This window comes from Pecten maximus, chromosome 8, assembly GCF_902652985.1.
Source record: "Pecten maximus chromosome 8, xPecMax1.1, whole genome shotgun sequence".
NCBI lineage: Eukaryota > Metazoa > Mollusca > Bivalvia > Pectinida > Pectinidae > Pecten > Pecten maximus.
The window spans coordinates 44,050,053-44,075,052 of NC_047022.1; the positions used below are offsets into that span (position 1 = coordinate 44,050,053).

The 25,000-nt window shown below is 37.3% G+C and overlaps 1 protein-coding gene across 1 annotated transcript in view; it reads right to left on the reverse strand.

Moving 5' to 3' along the window:
• Window positions 1-581: 581 nt before the first annotated feature.
• Window positions 582-25,000, reverse strand: part of LOC117332351 (phosphatidylinositol 4-kinase alpha-like) — a gene marked incomplete in the record, with an annotated part of 90,553 nt that continues 66,134 nt past the window's right edge. Inside the window, 14 exon segments of the mRNA XM_033891237.1 lie at window positions 582-7,696; window positions 7,727-9,367; window positions 11,870-12,029; window positions 13,450-13,570; window positions 15,252-15,377; window positions 15,923-16,027; window positions 16,279-16,438; window positions 17,202-17,274; window positions 19,516-19,586; window positions 20,006-20,135; window positions 21,184-21,304; window positions 22,002-22,055; window positions 22,797-22,922; window positions 24,438-24,570. Coding sequence (XP_033747128.1) covers window positions 9,142-9,367; window positions 11,870-12,029; window positions 13,450-13,570; window positions 15,252-15,377; window positions 15,923-16,027; window positions 16,279-16,438; window positions 17,202-17,274; window positions 19,516-19,586; window positions 20,006-20,135; window positions 21,184-21,304; window positions 22,002-22,055; window positions 22,797-22,922; window positions 24,438-24,570 — 1,606 coding nt within the window.

The following is a 25,000-nucleotide window of genomic DNA, read 5'->3' on the forward strand; positions in this document are numbered from 1 at the left end:
TTTATGCCATTTTATTCTTATATTGGTCGAGGGATATATTGTGTAGTGCACTACTTTCTGTTGTTGTCATTTAACAATCAAATTTACTCTATTGACTGTTTGTTTCTCCTGCAACGTGAATAATTGCCTTGAAATCATAGAATATTTATCCATCAGGTTACTGATCAATGACTAATAGAATCTTCCCTTACATCGGGGGTGTGGCAGAGAAATCTCCAACGTTGGGGGTAATATTCCTGGAGCTAAGAGTTAGACGATCAGGAATATCACATCGAAGGTTGGAAATTTCTCTATTACTACCTCAAGGTAGGGATGATTTTTTTCTCCCATCAAACTCTTTTTTATTTTCGCAGGGTTCAGCTTTTATAAAAAATATAAAACAGAAATTGAAATGCAAAACAATGCCGACGTGACGTGATTGTATTGTTGCCGGCACGTGTTATTTATCATACCCTACATTGGGTGACAGAAAGCACCTAAGGGGTCAGAGAAATCATGAATTGGTAAAGGGGAAGACCAATCTGTGAATGATGGGAGAAAGTGTATATGAATACAAATTAATTGATAACAAAAGACAATTCTCAGATAGATTTTCATAATTTATATCGTATACATGACAGTAACAACTCTGGAGAACAGTCTCCATAGCACAATAACTAGCAGGCTTTCTTCTGACTCCATTTACACCATGTCAACTGTGTGAACCTCTTTAACTACGGGATAGTTTGTCGACACTTTTAAAGTAACGGTTTCCAGCGTGTCACGGGCAGACAGACTAGAACCTGGAGAGAGATATACTACTGTACCCTGTCGTCTTCATACTGACAGGGATGTAGTTTTAACTTCTGTGTTAGGAGATACAGGAATGTACATAAGCACATTTCAAATTAAAGAACTTTGTTAATTAAAAACGTTATGTACAGTAACTAGAAGTTGATAATAACATTTGTTTTACAGATACTACATAAACGATCGGCTAAAGATTTGGTCTGAGCCAGTAAGATTGATCAAACCCCAGGTAAGTGGTAACGTGGGAGAGATGTCAAATTGTAAAATCATTTACTCAATATTAAAGAATACATCTGTCATGCTACTCAAATAATAATAATAATAAAATAATTTAAATCACACTTACTGGGCCCAGTTGTCCAAAACGTAATTAGGTTAATCACTGCATGTTTAACAACAATTTAAAAATCCAGATAAAAAATGTCTGGTAAAACTAACTTGACAAAATTTTATAAAACTCTAACACTTGCCAGTTTCTTCCTACCTGTCTATTTTAAGGAATACACACACTCAGGCTTTGAAGTAAAGGAGAAAGAAGATTTTCACTAATCACGTAATTAAGCTAATCACCGTTTGAACAACTGGGCCCCGGTATCCTGTTTGTTAATTACACATGAATACACTTTATTTAACGATAAGTATAATCTTCCTGTATCCTCACACAGAAATAGAATTCACCTCAGTTTACAATCAGTAATCACAGGTCATTACCAAATACATGTTGTAATCTCTATTTCTATGTTTCAACTTTAATTCTGGAAGGAAATAAAGATAATGGCAATTAACACAATAATACAGATACCAATACCATATATAACACATTTAAATAAATAACCTTTAATTATATATTTAGGACTAATCAAATGCACCAGTGTTTTAAAACGGGTTCTGACGATTTTGTATCATTAGTCTTTACCATCCGACATAACATGGTGATCATTTTCATGCTATTCAATACCTATGTCAGTTTATTTTTTACCAAACAGATTAAAAGAATTTGAGAATCAAGATTCCATTCAATTGACCTTTCTCCAGAATATTGCAAAAACTGCTGATACATGTAAAAATAATCAGCATTTGGAAATTTAGTCCTGTTCAAATGATTTACTAGTACTGAGTATAGAATACAAGGAATCATTAATCTGATATTTTTTTTTGAGAATACATGTAAGCAGACCTGGCATGAATTTAAAAGGAAAGCATCTGTTATCAGCTTAAGGTATTTATTAGTGTACACTCTAGCACTGCCATGATTATAATTACTTAAATATAATCACAGAAAATTAACATAGGTCAGAATAGAAAACACATCAATGTTAAAAACACATTGGTAAAGCATACATACAATAAAAAATAATGTAGTATTCATTATATTTATAGATAATAATTTAACTGAAGATCTCAATAATTATATGCCTGATTTACACAGTAACACTTTTTAGCATGTATTTATTGATTTACTTGTTAATATCTTTATAATTTAACATAATCTAACTGAAAAGCAGTGTATGTGAGGAGTATGGATTACTATTGATGGTAAATTAAACTGAATCACATCACAGGAAAACTTCAATATCCCTAATCTCACATAAAAACTAACGAAATCAAAGTTTCATACAAGTCTATTGGTTTATGGACAGTAGTACAATGTAGAATGAAGTAGAATGCCTTGGTTACAGATTACCCAAAAGGGGACATAACTCCCAATAAAAAGCTGATGGATAAAAAAATAAAATCTTTACACAACTTTCGTGTTTTTATACCTGAAAGGGTCTCAGAAAAATTCTGATGAAAACTTAAGTGCTGTCTTGATAATATCTGGCTAATATTTTGTTTCAGAAAGAATCACAGATAAACTTCAGTGAGGAAATTATATCAGAAGAGTTTCAGAAAATTCCAAAGGTACCAAATGAAGTTTTTGTTTCCCAAATGACATGAGAATTAAATAACTTCTACACAGTCTGTCAGATAATCAATAACTTATACACAGTCTGTCAGATAATCAATAACTTATACACAGCCTGTCAGACCAATTAAAATCACACACATTATGACATAAAAGATAGAAAGAACAAAACAATAACAAATTAAAACAAGAAAACATCCAATAATATACTATAATACTTAGTTCATTTGGCTACTTATCACACTCGACCAGAACATCATTGTCACCATCATACTGCAAGGTTCCTATACCATACTTATAACAAATATTGCCATTTACATAGCTCTTACCATTAGGTCAATAATTATATCATAATTATGTAAATGGGAGGGCATTTACAACTGCTTCACATGAAATGGAGGAGAGAGCACTCTTTGTTTTACATGACATTAAGGGGAGAGCACTCTAATTCTACTTCAAATGAAATGAAGGGGAGAGCACTCTTTGTTTTATGTGACATGAACAGGAGGGTTCTCCATCACTGCTTCACATGAAATGGAAGGGAAACGCTTTGTTTTGCATGACACGAAGAGGAAATCACTCAAATTCTGTTACATATGATATGAAGGGGAGAGCACTCTTTGTTTTACGTGACATGAAAGGGAGAGCACTCTAATTCCACACCACATGACCTAAAGGGGAGAGCACCATACTAATGTTTCACAATCATATCTGAAGGGGAGAACACTCCTTGCTTACTGCCTCTGAGAAGGATAGTTCTCTTAACTTTGTTTTACATTTACCTGAACGAGAGAGAACTCTCCCTTTGTTTCACAATTATACATGAAAGGGAGACAACTTTGCTGATACATTGACTTTTCCTAGGCGTATATGCAGACTTATATACACGACTACAAATATTAGTAAATAAATTAAATAACCGAATGAAGATGACCATGGCACATATTTTGCATTCATCATCTACACTGAATACATATTGCTTCTTATAATACAGTTTACTCCACAAGTTTGATTATAGTGCACTCATGAAATGTCAATTGACGGAACCCATTAACATGTGGACATGGTTTCCTCTGGTTAAACACAGAGCACTATGGTTAAAGTATGTTTTATCTTATTTCGAATGTTGTAAGAAAAATGTGAGTTGTTAATCTGACAATATTGATATCTAGTTTGTTTATATATGTATACCTAGCTTACAGGCAAATACAACACAAAACTATACATGGTGATGTTTCTAAACAATGACAGAATATGTCCCTTACATAACAGATGAAGTCTTACATTTCAAATTAAAACATATATGGACAATATTTTTTGTATTTTCATAATCCTCAAATATATTATATATATGAAATATCATATTACCATAGAAATTATGATATTGCATCCATCAAATCCTTGTCTACTTATACATGCAGACAATTTTAATTCCTTTTTGTTAACAAGTAAAAATACAATCATCATTTTATAATTCAAGTCACTAGTGTAAATATGGTGAGAACTGTCACCATTAACTCTCTCTGTACTTTGTACCAGTACTAGTTATTAGGATCGCCCCCATTAACTCTCTCTGTATTTTGTACCAGTACTAGTTATTAGGATCGCCCCCATTAATTCTCTCTGTATTTTGTACCAGTACTAGTTATTAGGATCGCCCCCATTAACTCTCTCTGTATTTTGTACCAGTACTAGTTATTAGGATCGCCCCATTAACTCTCTCTGTATTTTGTACCAGTACTAGTTATTAGGATCGCCCCCATTAACTCTCTCTGTATTTTGTACCAGTACTAGTTATTAGGATCGCCCCCATTAACTCTCTCTGTATTTTGTACCAGTACTAGTTATTAGGATCGCCCCATTAACTCTCTCTGTATTTTGTACCAGTACTAGTTATTAGGATCGCCCCCATTAATTCTCTCTGTATTTTGTACCAGTACTAGTTATTAGGATCGCCCCATTAACTCTCTCTGTATTTTGTACCGGTACTAGTTATTAGGATCGCCCCCATTAATTCTCTCTGTATTCTGTACCGGTACTAGTTATTAGGATCGCCCCTATTAACTCTCTCTGTATTTTGTACCAGTACTAGTTATTAGGATCGCCCCATTAACTCTCTCTGTATTTTGTACCGGTACTAGTTATTAGGATCGCCCCCATTAACTCTCTCTGTATTCTGTACCGGTACTAGTTATTAGGATCGCCCCCATTAACTCTCTCTGTATTTTGTACCGGTACTAGTTATTAGGATCGCCCCATTAACTCTCTCTGTATTTTGTACCAGTACTAGTTATTAGGATCGCCCCTATTAACTCTCTCTGTATTTTGTACCGGTACTAGTTATTAGGATCGCCTCATTAACTCTCTCTGTATTTTGTACCGGTACTAGTTATTAGGATTGCCCCATTAATTCTCTCTGTATTCTGTACCGGTACTAGTTATTAGGATCGCCCCCATTAACTCTCTCTGTATTCTGTACCGGTACTAGTTATTAGGATCGCCCCCATTAACTCTCTCTGTATTTTGTACCGGTACTAGTTATTAGGATCGCCCCATTAACTCTCTCTGTATTTTGTACCAGTACTAGTTATTAGGATCGCCCCCATTAACTCTCTCTGTATTTTGTACCAGTACTAGTTATTAGGATCGCCCCATTAACTCTCTCTGTATTTTGTACCGGTACTAGTTATTAGGATCGCCCCATTAACTCTCTCTGTATTCTGTACCGGTACTAGTTATTAGGATCGCCCCCATGAACTCTCTCTGTATTCTGTACCGGTACTAGTTATTAGGATCGCCCCATTAACTCTCTCTGTATTTTGTACCGGTACTAGTTATTAGGATCGCCCCCATTAATTCTCTCTGTATTTTGTACCAGTACTAGTTATTAGGATCGCCCCATTAACTCTCTCTGTATTTTGTACCAGTACTAGTTATTAGGATCGCCCCCATTAACTCTCTCTGTATTTTGTACCAGTACTAGTTATTAGGATCGCCCCCATTAACTCTCTCTGTATTTTGTACCAGTACTAGTTATTAGGATCGCCCCATTAACTCTCTCTGTATTTTGTACCAGTACTAGTTATTAGGATCGCCCCCATTAATTCTCTCTGTATTTTGTACCAGTACTAGTTATTAGGATCGCCCCATTAACTCTCTCTGTATTTTGTACCGGTACTAGTTATTAGGATCGCCCCCATTAATTCTCTCTGTATTCTGTACCGGTACTAGTTATTAGGATCGCCCCTATTAACTCTCTCTGTATTTTGTACCAGTACTAGTTATTAGGATCGCCCCATTAACTCTCTCTGTATTTTGTACCGGTACTAGTTATTAGGATCGCCCCCATTAACTCTCTCTGTATTCTGTACCGGTACTAGTTATTAGGATCGCCCCCATTAACTCTCTCTGTATTTTGTACCGGTACTAGTTATTAGGATCGCCCCATTAACTCTCTCTGTATTTTGTACCAGTACTAGTTATTAGGATCGCCCCTATTAACTCTCTCTGTATTTTGTACCGGTACTAGTTATTAGGATCGCCTCATTAACTCTCTCTGTATTTTGTACCGGTACTAGTTATTAGGATTGCCCCATTAATTCTCTCTGTATTCTGTACCGGTACTAGTTATTAGGATCGCCCCCATTAACTCTCTCTGTATTCTGTACCGGTACTAGTTATTAGGATCGCCCCCCATTAACTCTCTCTGTATTTTGTACCGGTACTAGTTATTAGGATCGCCCCATTAACTCTCTCTGTATTTTGTACCAGTACTAGTTATTAGGATCGCCCCCATTAACTCTCTCTGTATTTTGTACCAGTACTAGTTATTAGGATCGCCCCATTAACTCTCTCTGTATTTTGTACCGGTACTAGTTATTAGGATCGCCCCATTAACTCTCTCTGTATTCTGTACCGGTACTAGTTATTAGGATCGCCCCCATGAACTCTCTCTGTATTCTGTACCGGTACTAGTTATTAGGATCGCCCCATTAACTCTCTCTGTATTTTGTACCGGTACTAGTTATTAGGATCGCCCCCATTAATTCTCTCTGTATTTTGTACCAGTACTAGTTATTAGGATCGCCCCATTAACTCTCTCTGTATTTTGTACCGGTACTAGTTATTAGGATCGCCCCCATTAACTCTCTCTGTATTTTGTACCAGTACTAGTTATTAGGATCGCCCCCATTAATTCTCTCTGTATTTTGTACCGGTACTAGTTATTAGGATCGCCCCATGAACTCTCTCTGTATTTTGTACCAGTACTAGTTATTAGGATCGCCCCATTAATTCTCTCTGTATTTTGTACCAGTACTAGTTATTAGGATCGCCCCATTAACTCTCTCTGTATTTTGTACCGGTACTAGTTATTAGGATCGCCCCCATTAATTCTCTCTGTATTCTGTACCGGTACTAGTTATTAGGATCGCCCCCATTAATTCTCTCTGTATTTTGTACCAGTACTAGTTATTAGGATCGCCCCCATGAACTCTCTCTGTATTTTGTACCGGTACTAGTTATTAGGATCGCCCCTAGAAGTTTACACAACATGGTAGACTACATGTACATTTTTTGGGATGTTGTTTATTCATATAGGAACACAAAGGTTAGTGTAACCATTGTATGTTATTAAAACATGTTTTACTAAATTAGGTCTAGTTTCACATTTACCAATATGCAATGTCCTAGACAGTGATATCAAAAGTGAAATGTAGCAATCCTCCATATTGGTTATATTTATTACTATGATGGAAAAAATGTAACCTAACAAAATAAACAAATTTGTTTTCCAAAGTCTTGGACATCTATTATATGTCATTGTAACAGTACTGGATAAATGTATGTCAGGTGCTGTTTTCAGCAAATCAACACTTGTCAGATTGGTATGTCAACTTAAGTCAACAGTGGGAAGAGGGAGCTTGAAATAATGTTGAGTGTGTACCTAGGCATGCCAGATCAGGCTTGTGGGGATTTCCCTTTAGCCTATTGAAGTGACACCTATTGAAGTGACACCTATTGAAGTGTCACCTATTAAAGCAATTTTCACCTAAATAGGAGTCCAAAGTCTAAATCCAATCATCTTGGTTTTCTAATAGAGGTTAAAAAGTCTGTTGTACACTTAGACCCCCAAATGAGTATGTTTACGTACTACTTTCTGAGAAAAACTATGGAAACTGTAGCAGCTGAAGAAAAAGTAAGAATATTATTACATAATCATAATAAGAAGAAATTAGAGTAAAAACAATAAGTCCCCAAACATTGGTTTGTGGGACTCAATAACAGAGCATGGAATGTTACTATCAGGTAAATAACTGATGTAAACATTAAATACCTACATTAAATAAAATATCTTTGTTCTGACATCTTGTTTGTTAAATCTCTAACATTACCTCTTAATACATATCTTTATGTCGGGGCTGAGTATTTATATGTTGGATTTCCCAAAAAAATATTCATATCAATGATAATTAAAACATAAATAATCTCAAACGACTACTCAGATTACATGTCACATGTGTCCATAATAATTAAGTCACGGGTCGATAAGTACACGCTATTACTTAAGAGGATAGTAGGTAAAAACTATTAGTTCAATTAAGTACATTTCTAAGTACACTGAGGTATATATATTAGAGCAATATCCATTTATCTTATTTTTTATTTGATCAGAAAAATATTAATATTCATAGGGTATTTAATTGTGTTTGAATTGTGTGAATAAAACAAAATTTTGAACGGGAGAAAACAGTGATTTTAAAGTATGATAGTTAAACCATGATGGCTATATGTAGCACACTACTCGCCTGTTTTAATGACAATGATTCATAGTAGATTAATTAAAACTTAAATAACACTTGACTTACGTCGGCAATACAAGCTACACTCATTATAACTAATGGAAATAAATTAACATAGAAATTATATAACTGTACCAAATTAACTATATGGTTTACGAATGAACTCTGAACTGAAGTGTTAAGATAATTAAACTTTTACCTTAATGAGTTCACATCAATGCATTTTGACCTTAAAGGTTAAAATAACAAAACTTCAGAGTTCAAATCACCGAACCTTGACCTTAAAAAAGTTCAGATCACTAAACTCTGTACTAAAGAGTTCGGATCACTAACCTCTGACCTTAAATAGTTCAGGTCACTAATCTTTGACCATAAGAGACCAGGTTACTAAATGTTGATCATAAGAGTTCAGGTCACTAAACGCCGACCTTTAATAGTTCAGGTAACTAAACTTTGACCATAAGAGTTCAGGTCACTAAACCCTGACCTTTAAGAGTTGACTTAAGTTGACACTATTAGTATGGTATCTGGTTCTGTAGGTACTGTATCCTGTCATAAGAGTTGAGATACCTTGACCCTATTAGTATGGTATCTGGTTCTCTAGGTACTGTATCCTGTCATAAGAGTTGAGATACCTTGACACTATTAGTATGGTATCTGGTTCTGTAGGTACTGTATCCTGTCATAAGAACTGGCCCTCCAGCTCAGATAACATTTCTCCACCACTTTGAGCATGTAGTTGGCTGCCTCGGGCTCAGAGGCATTGGGTCGGAATCTTGACCTCAGTTGTTTAATGGTCTGACCCCTGAAGCACGGTAACCCAGTGTCCAGCATCAGAGAAACAAGGGAGACAATCTCTTCCTGATATGGCCTGCAATAAAAGACATTTGATAGCTATTTTTTTTCATGAACAATTTATCATTATAAAAACACAAGTCTAAATCTAATAATGTAAACATCTATGATGTTCTGTACTATTTTGATGGATGTGGTATTTCAACAGGTACCTTAACTACCCTCCCACTACATCTAGACCCCCTGTTGAATACCTGACAGCCTACATCTGTTACCCTATAGACCCCCTGTTGAATACATGACAGCCTACATCTCTGTCATTCTATAGACCCCCTGTTGAATACCTGACAGCCTACATCTCTGTTACCCTATAGACCCCCTGTTGAATACCTGACAGCCTACATCTCTGTCACTCTCTAGTCCCCTGTTGAATACCTGACAGCCTACATCTCTGTCACTCTATAGACCCCCTGTTGAATACCTGACAGCCTACATCACTGTCACTCTATAGACCCCTGTTGAATACCTGACAGCCTACATCACTGTCACTCTATACACCCCCTGTTGAATACCTGACAGCCTACATCTCTGTCACTCTATAGACCCCCTGTTGAATACCTGACAGCCTACATCTCTGTCACTCTATAGACCCCTGTTGAATACCTGACAGCCTACATCTCTGTCACCATATAGACCCTCTGTTGAATACCTGACAGCCTACATCACTGTCACTCTATAGACCCCTGTTGAATACCTGACAGCCTACATCTCTGTCACTCTATAACCCCTGTTGAATACCTGACAGCCTACATCACTGTCACTCTATAGACCCCCTGTTGAATACCTGACAGCCTACATCTCTGTCACTCTATAGACCCCCTGTTGAATACCTGACAGCCTACATCACTGTCACTCTATAGACCCCCTGTTGAATACCTGACAGCCTACATCACTGTCACTCTATAGACCCCCCTGTTGAATACCTGACAGCCTACATCTCTGTAACTCTATAGACCCCCCTGTTGAATACCTGACAACCTACATCTCTGTCACTCTATAGACCCCCTGTTGAATACCTGACAGCCTACATCACTGACACTCTATAGACCCCCTGTTGAATATCTGACAGCCTACATCTGTCACTCTATAGTCCCCTGTTGAATACCTGACAGCCTACATCTCTGTCACTCTATAGACTCCCTGTTGAATACCTGACAGCCTACATCTCTGTTACTCTATAGACCCCCTGTTGAATACCTGACAGCCTACATCTCTGTCACTCTATACACCCCCTGTTGAATACCTGACAGCCTACATCACTGTCACTCTATACACCCCCTGTTGAATACCTGACAGCCTACATCTCTGTCACCATATAGACCCTCTGTTGAATACCTGACAGCCTACATCACTGTCACTCTATAGACCCCTGTTGAATACCTGACAGCCTACATCTCTGTCACTCTATAACCCCTGTTGAATACCTGACAGCCTACATCACTGTCACTCTATAGACCCCCTGTTGAATACCTGACAGCCTACATCTCTGTCACTCTATAGACCCCCTGTTGAATACCTGACAGCCTACATCACTGTCACTCTATAGACCCCCTGTTGAATACCTGACAGCCTACATCACTGTCACTCTATAGACCCCCTGTTGAATACCTGACAGCCTACATCTCTGTAACTCTATAGACCCCCCTGTTGAATACCTGACAACCTACATCTCTGTCACTCTATAGACCCCCTGTTGAATACCTGACAGCCTACATCACTGACACTCTATAGACCCCCTGTTGAATATCTGACAGCCTACATCTGTCACTCTATAGTCCCCTGTTGAATACCTGACAGCCTACATCTCTGTCACTCTATAGACTCCCTGTTGAATACCTGACAGCCTACATCTCTGTTACTCTATAGACCCCCTGTTGAATACCTGACAGCCTACATCTCTGTCACTCTATACACCCCCTGTTGAATACCTGACAGCCTACATCTCTGTCACCATATAGACCCCCTGTTGAATACCTGACAGCCTACATCTCTGTCACTCTATAGACCCCTATTGAATACCTGACAGCCTACATCTCTGTCACCATATAGACCCCCTGTTGAATACCTGACAGCCTACATCTCTGTCACTCTATAGACCCCTATTGAATATCTGACAGCCTACATCTGTCACTCTATAGTCCCCTGTTGAATACCTGACAGCCTACATCTCTGTCACTCTATAGACCCCCTGTTGAATACCTGACAGCCTACATCACTGTCACTCTATAGACCCCCTGTTGAATACCTGACAGCCTACATCTCTGTCACTCTATAGACCCCCTGTTGAATACCTGACAGCCTACATCTCTGTCACTCTATAGACCCCCTGTTGAATACCTGACAGCCTACATCTCTGTCACTCTATAGACCCCCTGTTGAATATCTGACAGCCTACATCTGTCACTCTATAGTCCCCTGTTGAATACTTGACAGCCTACATCTCTGTCACTCTATAGACCCCCTGTTGAATACTTGACAGCCTACATCTCTGTCACTCTATAGACCCCCTGATGAATACCTGACAGCCAGATATCCCTGGACACAAAGTTCCATGAACCACTGGAATGGAGCAGCTTCCATCGCCCCACCCATGATTAGCACCATTTCTTCTGTGAGCTTGAAGTCAGGCTCCCAGCCGAGATTCCCTCCAGGGGAACTTTCAAACAAGAATCCAAAGTCTGTAGATAAAAATAATACAGGTATTATAACGCACAAACAAGAATCCAAAGTCTGTGGATAAAAATACAGGTATTATTAAACAAAAAAACAAAAATCCAAAGTCTGTAGATAAAAATAATACAGGTATTATTACACAGAGGTGATGACAAAGTAACTACTAAACTATTCAGTAACCATCATTGCTAGCCTTAGGCTTCTGATTGCATTACACTTCTTGGAGTGTAACACAATAAGAGTATATACTACTTACCTATATGTATAATATGACCGACACACTGAGTATACTACTTACCTATATGTATAATATGACCGACACATTGAGTACACTACTTACCTATATGTATAATATGACCGACACATTGAGTACACTACTTACCTATATGTATAATATGACCGACACACTGAGTATACTACTTACCTATATGTATAATATGACCGACACATTGAGTATACTATGTACCTACATGTACTACTTACCTATATGTATAATATGACCGACACATTGAGTACACTACTTACCTATATGTATAATATGACCGACACACTGAGTATACTACTTACCTATATGTATAATATGACCGACACACTGAGTATACTACTTACCTATATGTATAATATGACCGACACATTGAGTACACTACTTACCTATATGTATAATATGACTGACACATTGAGTATACTACTTACCTATATGTATAATATGACCGACACATTGAGTACACTACTTACCTATATGTATAATATGACCGACACATTGAGTATACTATGTACCTACATGTACTACTTACCTATATGTATAATATGACCGACACATTGAGTACACTACTTACCTATATGTATAATATGACTGACACATTGAGTATACTACTTACCTATATGTATAATATGACTGACACATTGAGTATACTACTTACCTATATGTATAATATGACCGACACATTGAGTACACTACTTACCTATATGTATAATATGACCGACACATTGAGTATACTATGTACCTACATGTACTACTTACCTATATGTATAATATGACTGACACATTGAGTATACTACTTACCTATATGTATAATATGACCGACACATTGAGTATACTACTTACCTATATGTATAATATGACCAACACATTGAGTATACTATATACCTACATGTACTACTTACCTATATGTATAATATGACCGACACATTGAGTATACTACTTACCTATATGTATAATATGACCGACACATTGAGTATACTATATACCTACATGTACTACTTACCTATATGTATAATATGACCGACACATTGAGTATACTATTTACCTACATGTACTACTTACCTATAGGTATAATATGACCGGCACACTGAGTATACTATGTACCTACATGTACTACTTACCTATATGTATAATATGACCGACACATTGAGTACACTACTTACCTATATGTATAATATGACCGGCACTATTTAACATTAAGTTGCCGTTATGTCTATCCTTTAGCTGAAGTAGAAAGCTCACAATACTATAGGCTGCCATACTGATGATAAAGTTCCTTCTCGCCTGTAAAAGATAGGACAAGGTCGTATCACATAATATCATAAAAGATAGGACAAGGTCGTATCACATAATATCATAAAAGATAGGACAAGGTCGTATCACATATCATAAAAGATAGGAAAAGGTTGTATCACATAATATCATAAAATGCGTATCACATAATATCATAAAAGATAGGACAAGGTCGTATCACATAATATCATAAAAGATAGGACAAGGTCGTATCACATAATATCATAAAAGATAGGAAAAGGTCGTATCACATAATATCAGAAATCAAAGTGCCAAGGTCACTAATATAATAGGTGCCCTGCAGGAGGGAATGAAATAAATGAGAAAAGCAAGTAAGGAAATAAGATGACAAGTCATTGTGCATTCCTGGATGATGATGATGATGATGATGATGATGGTAATTTTCAGGAATTTACTTGTTTTTAAAAAGGATGTGGTTGCATAAAGGTTCTGCTAAAGGATACAGTATTACTTTTTTGAAATCTCACTAGCACTGGCATATTATATATAAATCCGAGATTGAATGATCTTAGTGTTAAAAATATCTGTCCTTTCACTATAAAGCACATCATGATTCCCTGTCCCACACATTTTTTTCCTACCTTTTCAAAATTGTTCATTAAATTTACTGAATTTTTTCTCCATATATTAATTGATCTGCATCATGATTAGATATTTGAATTTGATCATTGATAATTTTTGATAAAAGACAATGTCATATTCACCACAGAAATTTATTATTTGTTTGAATGGGCCAACCTTATCTGTTTCTGTGATTTGGTAAATCAAACATTCTTGTTACATAAAGCATTTCACTATCATGCAACCTCTATAATTATTGCTATTTGAAACCCATTACGGAAACGAGCTAGATTTCACCTTATAATCACTTTGGTCAGCTCAACCATTCTGTAATTCTGCCAAAATTGACTATATTAGAGGTATAGATAAGGGTTATATATTATAGACTGGGAATACTTACCGTCTGGAAGTCGTCCTCATCACCGTACGTCTGTATAAAGTAGTGGTACATACCAATGTCTGTTTCCCGTATATATTATAGACGGGGAGTACTTACCGTCTGGAAGTCGTCCTCATCCCCGTACGCCTGTATAAAGTAGTGGTACATACTGATGTCTGTTTCCTGTATATATTATAGACTGGGAATACTTACCGTCTGGAAGTCGTCCTCATCCCCGTACGCCTGTATAAAGTAGTGGTACATACTGATGTCTGTTTCCCGTATATATTATAGACGGGGAGTACTTACCGTCTGGAAGTCGTGGGTATCCTCATCCCCGTACGTCTGTATAAAGTAGTGGTACATACCGATGTCTGTTTCCCGTATATATTATAGACGGGGAATACTTACCGTCTGGAAGTCGTGGGTATCCTCATCCCCGTACGTCTGTATAAAGTAGTGGTACATACTGATGTCTGTTTCCCGTATATATTATAGATTGGGAATACTTACCGTCTGGAAGTCGTCCTCATTCCCGTACGTCTGTATAAAGTAGTGGTACATACTGATGTCTGTTTCCCGTATATATTATAGACGGGGAATACTTACCGTCTGGAAGTCGTGGGTATCCTCATCCCCGTACGTCTGTATAAAGTAGTGGTACATACCGATGTCTGTTTCCCGTATATATTATAGACGGGGAATACTTACCGTCTGGAAGTCGTGGGTATCCTCATCCCCGTACGTCTGTATAAAGTAGTGGTACATACTGATGTCGGTCTGTTTCCCGATCTCATCACGAGACTTACTGTCAGGTACACATTCTATCACCCCCTTCTACAACACACATATTGGGACATTAGTTAGAGTAGCTCAAAGACAATATCAATTTGTCTACATTCAATCCTACTTTCTGTATCTATTGAGAACATGACCATCCAAATGAGGTTTCTTATCCATCAAACAAGCCCCACGTTACATAGGACTGCTATTTTTTCTTGTATAAATTAATGCCACATTAAAATCAGAGACAGTTAAGAGTTGATATGTTGAGGAAGACACAAAAATGTCAAATCAGTAGTCTATAATGAGATAACAAGTAAAATCAGGAGTAAGTACCTGGTACGTTTATCTGAGATGAACTTACAAGGGACAGACATTTTTTTTTCCAAATAATAAATTACTTTATATAAACGATTAAGTAAACCTACTAGGTATCACACAGCTAGAAAGTATACCATAAAGTCTTTTTCTCTGCTTTTCATTTTAAACCAACTCTGTCATAATCAAAACTTATACTTTTGTTCATCTAATAGCAGTATCATTATATTTAATCAGTTATAACTTGCTGGAGGTTGGTTTTACCAAGGGAGATAACTTACTCCAGGAGACGTGGCCACCACTCTGTATGGAACCAAGTATAGTTCTAACCCTGTCTGCTCAAAGATGTTCTTAAACATTGAGATCACCTGGAGAGCCAGCATGTCCTAGGAATATATAAAAACATCAGCATCTATCATTGATATTTATTTAATTAGTGCATTTCTTTTAAATTAAAGTTTGACACATTAATAATAATTTTAAAATATTTGCCAATATAAGAAGCTTACATAAAGAATTATATTAAAAACATTAGAAAATTAAATTGATACTGATGAAGAATGACATTATATAAACAATGACATCACTTGACAATTAAGAAACTATAATAGGTTTAGTTTCTCCAGCCTAAATTTACCTGTCTGACATCGTCTCCCACTTTAAAGATGGCCGCCTGCCAGACCAGATCCTGTTCCTGTATTCCAAGGTTGGAGGTATCACTCATACCAAGGTTTTCCAATTCTGTGATCCCACATTTCTTTACGCCAAACCGGGCCAGGAACGGAGCCTTGGCAGCACTATAAATAGATTATATATATATAGTCGGGCCAGGAACAGAGCCTTGGCAGCACTATAGATAGGTTATATATATATATTTAGTAAAACTCGGATAAGTCAAAGTCAATGGGACCAAGTAAAATATTCGACTTATCCGATGGTTCAACTTATCCGTGTCCGATTGTATACGGAGACAAAATACCCGAGTATCATCGGCTGTGCCGAACACATGCTTGATAACATGGTCGAAAATAAGCAATAAATCATAACAAAGAAATCAATTGTATATAAATCCAACAAATGAAAGTCAACAAGTTTACCCCCTACCCAGGGGCAAATGTGATACCTCAGGGTCATGAAATCCATAATTTTGGTAAAGCACCTTAGACCCTTCCATCTATGAAGAGTGTTTGATTCCACCATATCTGAGAGTAGAGAAGAAGATTTTTGAAGTTTTCGCTAATTTAATCCTTTTTGGCCCTGCCCCTCAGGCCCTGGGTGTTTGGGACCATATAATTCACAACATTAGTTGATTTTAAGCCACAGAAGCTTCCTACCAAATTTCATAGAATTTGGTTCTGCGGTTATGGAGAAGAATACTAAAATGTAAATTGTTTATGGACGGACGATGGACAAAATGCCATTAGAATAGGTCACTTGAGACTTGGTCTCAGGTGACCTGATAAAAGTTTGAAATACTTATAAGTAATAATAACTTATTTTTTGAGATGAAAGTTCACAATAATTAAACATTAAGGTGTTGTAGCCATGAAAGGAACTGACCTCTGCATCGGTGTTCCTGATTTGTAGTCAATCTTAGCCACGATAGCTTCTGGATTAGATGGTAGGTAACACCCTAATAAAACAAATTATCCATAGGTTAGCTGGTAGGTAACACCCTAATAAAACAAATTATCCATAGGTTAGCTGGTAGGTAACACCCTAATAAAACAAATTATCCATAGGTTAGACGGTAGGTAACACCCTAATAAAACAAATTATCCATAGGTTAGACGGTAGGTAACACCCTAATAAAACAAATTATCCATAGATTAGACGGTAGGTAACACCCTAATAAAACAAATTATCCATAGGTTAGCTGGTAGGTAACACCCTGTTAAAACAAATTATCCATAGGTTAGACGGTAGGTAACACCCTAATAAAACAAATTATCCATAGGTTAGACGGTAGGTAACACCCTAATAAAACAAATTATCCATAGATTAGACGTAGGTAACACCCTAATAAAACAAATTATCCATAGGTTAGACGGTAGGTAACACCCTAATAAAACAAATTATCCATAGATTAGACGTAGGTAACACCCTAATAAAACAAATTATCCATAGGTTAGACGGTAGGTAACACCCTAATAAAACAAATTATCCATGGGTTAGACGTAGGTAACACCCTAATAAAACAAATTATCCATAGATTAGACGTAGGTAACACCCTAATTAAACAAATTATCCATAGGTTAGCTGGTAGGTAACACCCTAATAAAACAAATTATCCATAGATTAGACGGTAGGTAACACCCTAATAAAACAAATTATCCATAGATTAGACGGTAGGTAACACCCTAATAAAACAAATTATCCATAGGTTAGACGGTAGGTAACATCCTAATAAAACAAATTATCCATAGGTTAGACGTAGGTAACACCCTAATAAAACAAATAATCCAGACAACTTTTACAATAAAAATATTACTAAAATTGTCATTTTTATTAAAGTTTTCAAATAACAATTAATCAAATTAATCATTATGTTATCTAATTTATCAATGTATTGGCCAATTCAATAAATCTTATATATGAATGATATAGTGTATGTCTAGTAAAGTATTCAAATCATCAAATTACATCTCAGTTAATATGTTTCTGAAATATCAAATTCATTATATGAAAGTCGATACTTAATACACTCAGACTACAATGGGGTTACCTGACTGGAGTGTGATCCTACTGTATACTAAAATCATTGATACTTAATTCACTCAGACTATAATGGGTTACCTGACTGGTGATCCTACTGTATACTAAAATCATTGATACTTAATTCACTCAGACTACAATGGGTTACCTGACTGGTGATCCTACCATATACTAAAATCATTGATACTTAATTCACTCAGACTACAATGGGGTTACCTGGCTGGTGATCCTACCGTATACTAAAATCATTGTTACTTAATTCACTCAGACTACAATGGGTTACCTGACTGGTGATCCTACCGTATACTAAAATCATTGTTACTTAATTCACTCAGACTACAATGGGTTACCTGACTGGTGATCCTACCGTATACTAAAATCATTGTTACTTAATTCACTCAGACTACAATGGGTTACCTGACTGGTGATCCTACCGTATACTAAAATCATTGTTACTTAATTCACTCAGACTACAATGGGTTACCTGACTGGAGCGTGATCCTAACATATACTAAAATCATTGTTACTTAATTCACTCAGACTACAATGGGTTACCTGACTGGTGATCCTACCGTATACTAAAATCATTGTTACTTAATTCACTCAGACTACAATGGGTTACCTGACTGGTGATCCTACCGTATACTAAAATCATTGATACTTAATTCACTCACTATAATGGGGTTACCTGACTGGTGATCCTAACATATACTAAAATCATTGTTACTTAATTCACTCAGACTACAATGGGGTTACCTGACTGGTGATCCTAACATATACTAAAATCATTGTTACTTAATTCACTCAGACTACAATGGGTTACCTGACTGGTGATCCTACCGTATACTAAAATCATTGTTACTTAATTCACTCAGACTACAATGGGTTACCTGACTGGTGATCCTACCGTATACTAAAATCATTGTTACTTAATTCACTCAGACTACAATGGGTTACCTGACTGGTGATCCTACCGTATACTAAAATCATTGATACTTAATTCACTCACTATAATGGGGTTACCTGACTGGTGATCCTAACATATACTAAAATCATTGTTACTTAATTCACTCAGACTATAATGGGGTTACCTGACTGGTGATCCTAACATATACTAAAATCATTGTTACTTAATTCACTCAGACTACAATGGGGTTACCTGGCTGGAGCTTGATCCTGCTGAGTTCCTCCAGACATGCTTTCTTTCTCTCAGGTCCTTTTGGGAAAGGTCTGATGAAAGATGTCAAAATCATATTTTAGCATGTCAATTAAAATTCAATAATTTTAAAGCAAGTTAAAGCATGTCAATCAAAATTCAATAATTTAAAATCATATTTTTAGCATGTCAATTAAAATTCAATAATTTTAAACCATATTTTAGAATGTCAATTAAAATTCAATAATTTCAAAGTATGTTTCAAATATACTTTACAGATTTCTGTCACTTTGTATCAAATTCAATATTAATAACACTTAACACATATATGGATTATCATAATAGTTCTCATCTCATTTACATCATCAAGACCATAAATGATTTGGGCAGTTTTCAAAATCATTAAATTTTATACTTGTACAATTAATTATCATAAATACAAAATTGGCAACATTAGCTGTCATTGTAACTTTTAAAGATGGTGTAGACTTACTTGATTGTTCCTGAAATAGCGGTGATTTTACCAAAGAAGTCAAACTCCCTTTCATAGAACATGAGAGCAAGTCCAGATAATGACCTCTTGATGGCATCGCTTAGTCGCTCCAGAGTGTCACCTATCTCCTCTGGAAAATACAACATATCAATACAAACATATCTCCTCTGGGAAACACAACATCTTAATACAAACATATCTCCTCTGCGACACACAACACAACATCTTAATACAAACATATCTCCTCTGGGACACACAACACAACATCTTAATACAAACATATCTCCTCTGGGACACACAACACAACATCTTAATACAAACATATCTCCTCTAGGAAACTTAATAATCTTTTTCCTGCCCCTCCTCGTCCCTGTATACATTTATCATACCGTCCCTCTCCTGCCCCTCCTTGTCCCTGTATACATTTATCTTACCGTCCTTCTCCTGCCCCTCCTCGTCCCTGTACACCTGCCCCTCCTCGTCCCTGTATACATTTGTCTTACCGTCCTTCTCCTGCCCCTCCTTGTCCCTGTATACATTTGTCTTACCGTCCCTCTCCTGCCCCTCCTTGTCCCTGTATACATTTGTCTTACCGTCCCTCTCCTGCCCCTCCTCGTCCCTGTATACATTTGTCTTACCGTCCTTCTCCTGCCCCTCCTCGTCCCTGTATACATTTGTCTTACCGTCCCTCTCCTGCCCCTCCTCGTCCCTGTATACATTTGTCTTACCGTCCCTCTCCTGCCCCTCCTCGTCCCTGTATACATTTGTCTTACCGTCCCTCTCCTGCCCCTCCTCGTCCCTGTATACATTTGTCTTACCGTCCCTCTCCTGCCCCTCCTTGTCCCTGTATACATTTGTCTTACCGTCCATCTCCTGCCCATCCTCGTCCCTGTATACATTTGTCTTACCGTCCCTCTCCTGCCCCTCCTCGTCCCTGTATACATTTATCTTACCGTCCCTCTCCTGCCCCTCCTTGTCCCTGTATACATTTATCTTACCGTCCTTCTCCTGCCCCTCCTCGTCCCTTTATACATTTATCTTACCGTCCCTCTCCTGCCCCTCCTTGTCCCTGTATACATTTGTCTTACCGTCCTTCTCCTGCCCCTCCTTGTCCCTGTATACATTTGTTTTACCGTCCCTCTCCTGCCCCTCCTCGTCCCTGTATACATTTGTCTTACCGTCCTTCTCCTGCCCCTCCTCGTCCCGGTATATGTTGGTCTTCATGTTCCACAGCAGCTGGTGGGCCAGTAACTGGGAGTGTTTGGACGCCCACAGGATAAAATCTGCCATGTATCCCATCTTTAATGTATCAAAACAAATCATACAGTTCACTAATTGTTTCATGAAATTTGTGACGATAGTATTTTTTATCAATCATTAAAATGCATTAATTTTTAGAGACCTCCACAGCAGAGTCCAATGTTTCCTTAATACATGCTTCAGATGGTCTCTTAACACAGGTGGCCACTTTGTACAGGCAGTCACTAAATACAGGTGGTCACTTAATGCAGGTGGTCACTTAATACAGGTGGTCACTTAATGCAGGTGGTCACTTAATACAGGTGGTCACTTAATACAGGTGGTCACTTTATACAGGTGGCCACTTAATACACGTGGCCACTTAATACACTTGATCAATTATTTCAGTTGGTCACTTAAACCAGGTTGTAAATTAACACAAGTGGTCACTTAGCTAGAACAGGTGGATGCTTAATTCATTTGATCACTTATAACAGGTGTTCACTTCATACGGGTGATCATTTAATACAGGTAGTCAATAGCAACAAATGGTCACTTAATACAGATGGTCACTTTGTACAGGTGGTCATTTAATACCAAATGTCTCTTTAACACAGATGGTACATGTGACTTAATACAAATTATCACTTCACACAAATGTCTTCGTTACACAGGTGGTCCCTTTAGACAGGGAGTCCTTTAATATCACCTACAGTCCTTAATGAAATCACTAGCTATATATATATAGTGAACTTACCGTATCATATCTAACAGCTTGGACGAGCTGAGGAATGTAAAACAGCAGGGCTTCCTGAAATAGAGAGTTGTATATAAAATAAAGCTTGGTTAATTCACCACCAGAAACAAAACAATAAAACAGAAGTTGACTTTGACAGAGCCAGCTTACTATGCATTTGAGATTATTTCCAAAAAGTTAAGGACCAAGATTGTATTTCAAAATTGATTTTCTTTCATCAATTTGGTGTTATAACAATATGCAGATTAAGAAAGAACAAAATTGTTGGCATTCAATGTTGGAGAAATTCACGTAGCAATATCATCATACAATTCTTTTTTTTTTGTATTTTTTACAATTGGTCAGACCTATGAGGGTGATGATAAATTTTCAGGCTGAAATTATATCTTTGCTGATGGCACATATACTCACCGGAGGATGTGACCTCAGCGCCCTCACAGCATACTGGGCTGTGATTGGGTGGGGCAGGCAAGACAAATGGTACTGACCGGAGGAGGTGACCTCAGCGCCCTCACAGCATACTGGGCTGTGATTGGGTGGGGCGGGTAAGACAAATGGTACTCACCGGGGGATGTGACCTCAGCGCCCTCACAGTGTACTGGGCTGTGATTGGGTGGGGTGGGTAAGACTGATGGTACTCACATTGAATATGACCTCAGTGCCCTCATAGAATACTGGGCTGTGATTGCTTGGGGCAGGCAAGACAAATGGTACTCACCGGGGGATGTGACCTCAGCGCCCTCACAGCATACTGGGCTGTGATTGGGTGGGGCGGGTAAGACAAATGGTACTCACCGGGGGATGTGACCTCAGCGCCCTCACAGCGTACTGGGCTGTGATTGGGTGGGGTGGGTATTGTCGTGAGAAGTAGGATAGAGCGACGACTGGAGACACCACTGACCAGGTCAACATGTGGCTCAGCTACAAACATAAAGAGTAATTAACAACCGAGTCATTTACAGAAATAAAACAAAACTTATTTAAGATCATAAAACTATATGTGCATATATTTAACAAGAGATCTCAGGGGGATCTCGGTGCCCATCATTGATATCTACTAGTTCCATGTCAGACTGATCTTCTCTCTACTTTTCCCTTCTTTCTTTTTTCCTCTTAAAAATCTGATAACAAGTAGATTCTTCATGTGAATTTTGAGGAATATCCCTCCAGTTCTTTTTAAGAAAAAGCGATAACAAACATTTATTCTCAAAATCCACCATGCCCCCCCCCTTTGAAAAATTTTGTTTTTCCAATAAAACAAGGATCCGCAAAGCTTGGCATTATCCCCCGCGCCCCGCAGTTGGTATGAAAACCCAAATACATGTATATAATCAAGCTCAAAGTAAGCGTTATTAAGGAAACAGTAATTTGGTATTTTTGATTAAGTCTCCATGGTGACAGAAAAAATACCGAAAATGGAAGGTCCGCAATAGCAACAGGCACAACTAGGGCACTAGTCTGATATATACAGAAAGTTTCAAGGAGCTGCGTTGAACGGTTATGGAGTTATAGCCCGGAAACAAAAGGAAACATTAATTTGGTATTTTTGATTAATATATATTAAATAAGTCTCCTTGGTGACAGAAAAAATACTGAAAATGGAAGCTCTGCAATAGCAAAAGGCACAACTAGTCTGACATATTCAGAAAGTTTAAAGGAGCTGCGCTGAACAGTTTTGGAGTTATAGCCCGGAAACAAAAGGAAACAGTAATTTGGTATTTTTTATTAAGTTTCCATGGTGACAGAAAAAATACCGAAAATGGAAGCTCTGCAATAGCAAAAGGCACAACTAGTCTGATATATACAGAAATTTTCAAGGAGCTGCGTCGAACGTTTTTTGAGTTATAGCCCGGAAACAAAAGGAAACAGTAATTTGGTATTTTTGACTAAGCTTCCATGGTGACAGAAAAAATACCGAAAATGGCGATAACTTCACATCTCATAATCCAAAATAGCCACCTGTCGACCATTTTGTTTTTCTGATCAAAATTCAAAATTGAATTGGTACAACTATGAACCAAGGGAAACCTACACATAAAGTTTGAGGAATATCCTTCCAGTTCTTTTTAAGAAATAGCGGAAAACAAGGATTGTTTAGGTATGAACTGTAACTAAAGATATGAAGCTTAAATAAATCAAAGTGCATGCAATTAACCCTTTGTCTTTGTGGTTCAGAAACCATTTATAATGTCGTGTTCAACAATTTATAATGTCGTGTTCAACCATTCATAATGTTGTTTTCAACCACATATAATGTCGCATTCAACCATTCATAATGTCGTGTTTAACAATTTATAATGTCTTGTTCATGCAACCATTATCCCTTTGATTTGCCAATAATTATATACGTATTTATGTATACTGACCCTGTGTGTGACCCGGCCCTCCAGTTAATATATATATTTATGCATACTGATCCTGTGTGTGACCCCTTACCTCTGGAGAATCGGCCTCCACACTCTCTGGGGTGACAAGATATCGGATGGCCGATGGGATATGGCTCACTGCCCCTGGGTTCAGTCGAACCAATCGGATCACTTCCTTTACTAGGGCCTCAGATTTCTTGATCCTGTAAATTATTAAATTTATTTTGAAAACATGTTTCTTATCAGAAAATATATATCATATCACTTTTACTACAATTTGACAGTCATTTCAATCAAAATTGTGCATACGATTAAAACTGAATATTAACCTCAATGACCCGGTTGTAAGCTAGGTTTGTATATCTGTCTATATTTGGTTTGGTTTGTTAATGTTTAACGTCCTATTAACAGCTAGGGTCATTTAAGGATATGCCTGATTTTTGAGATGGAGGAAAGCTGGTGTACCCAGAGAAAAAACACTGGCCTACGGTAAGTACCTGGCAACTGCCCCACATAGGTTTCAAACTCGCAACTCAGAGGTGAAGGGCTAGTGATAAAGTGTCGGGACACCTAAACCACCTATATAAACCACTTGGCCACCGCGGCCCAAAATCTGTCTATAATAATAGTCAA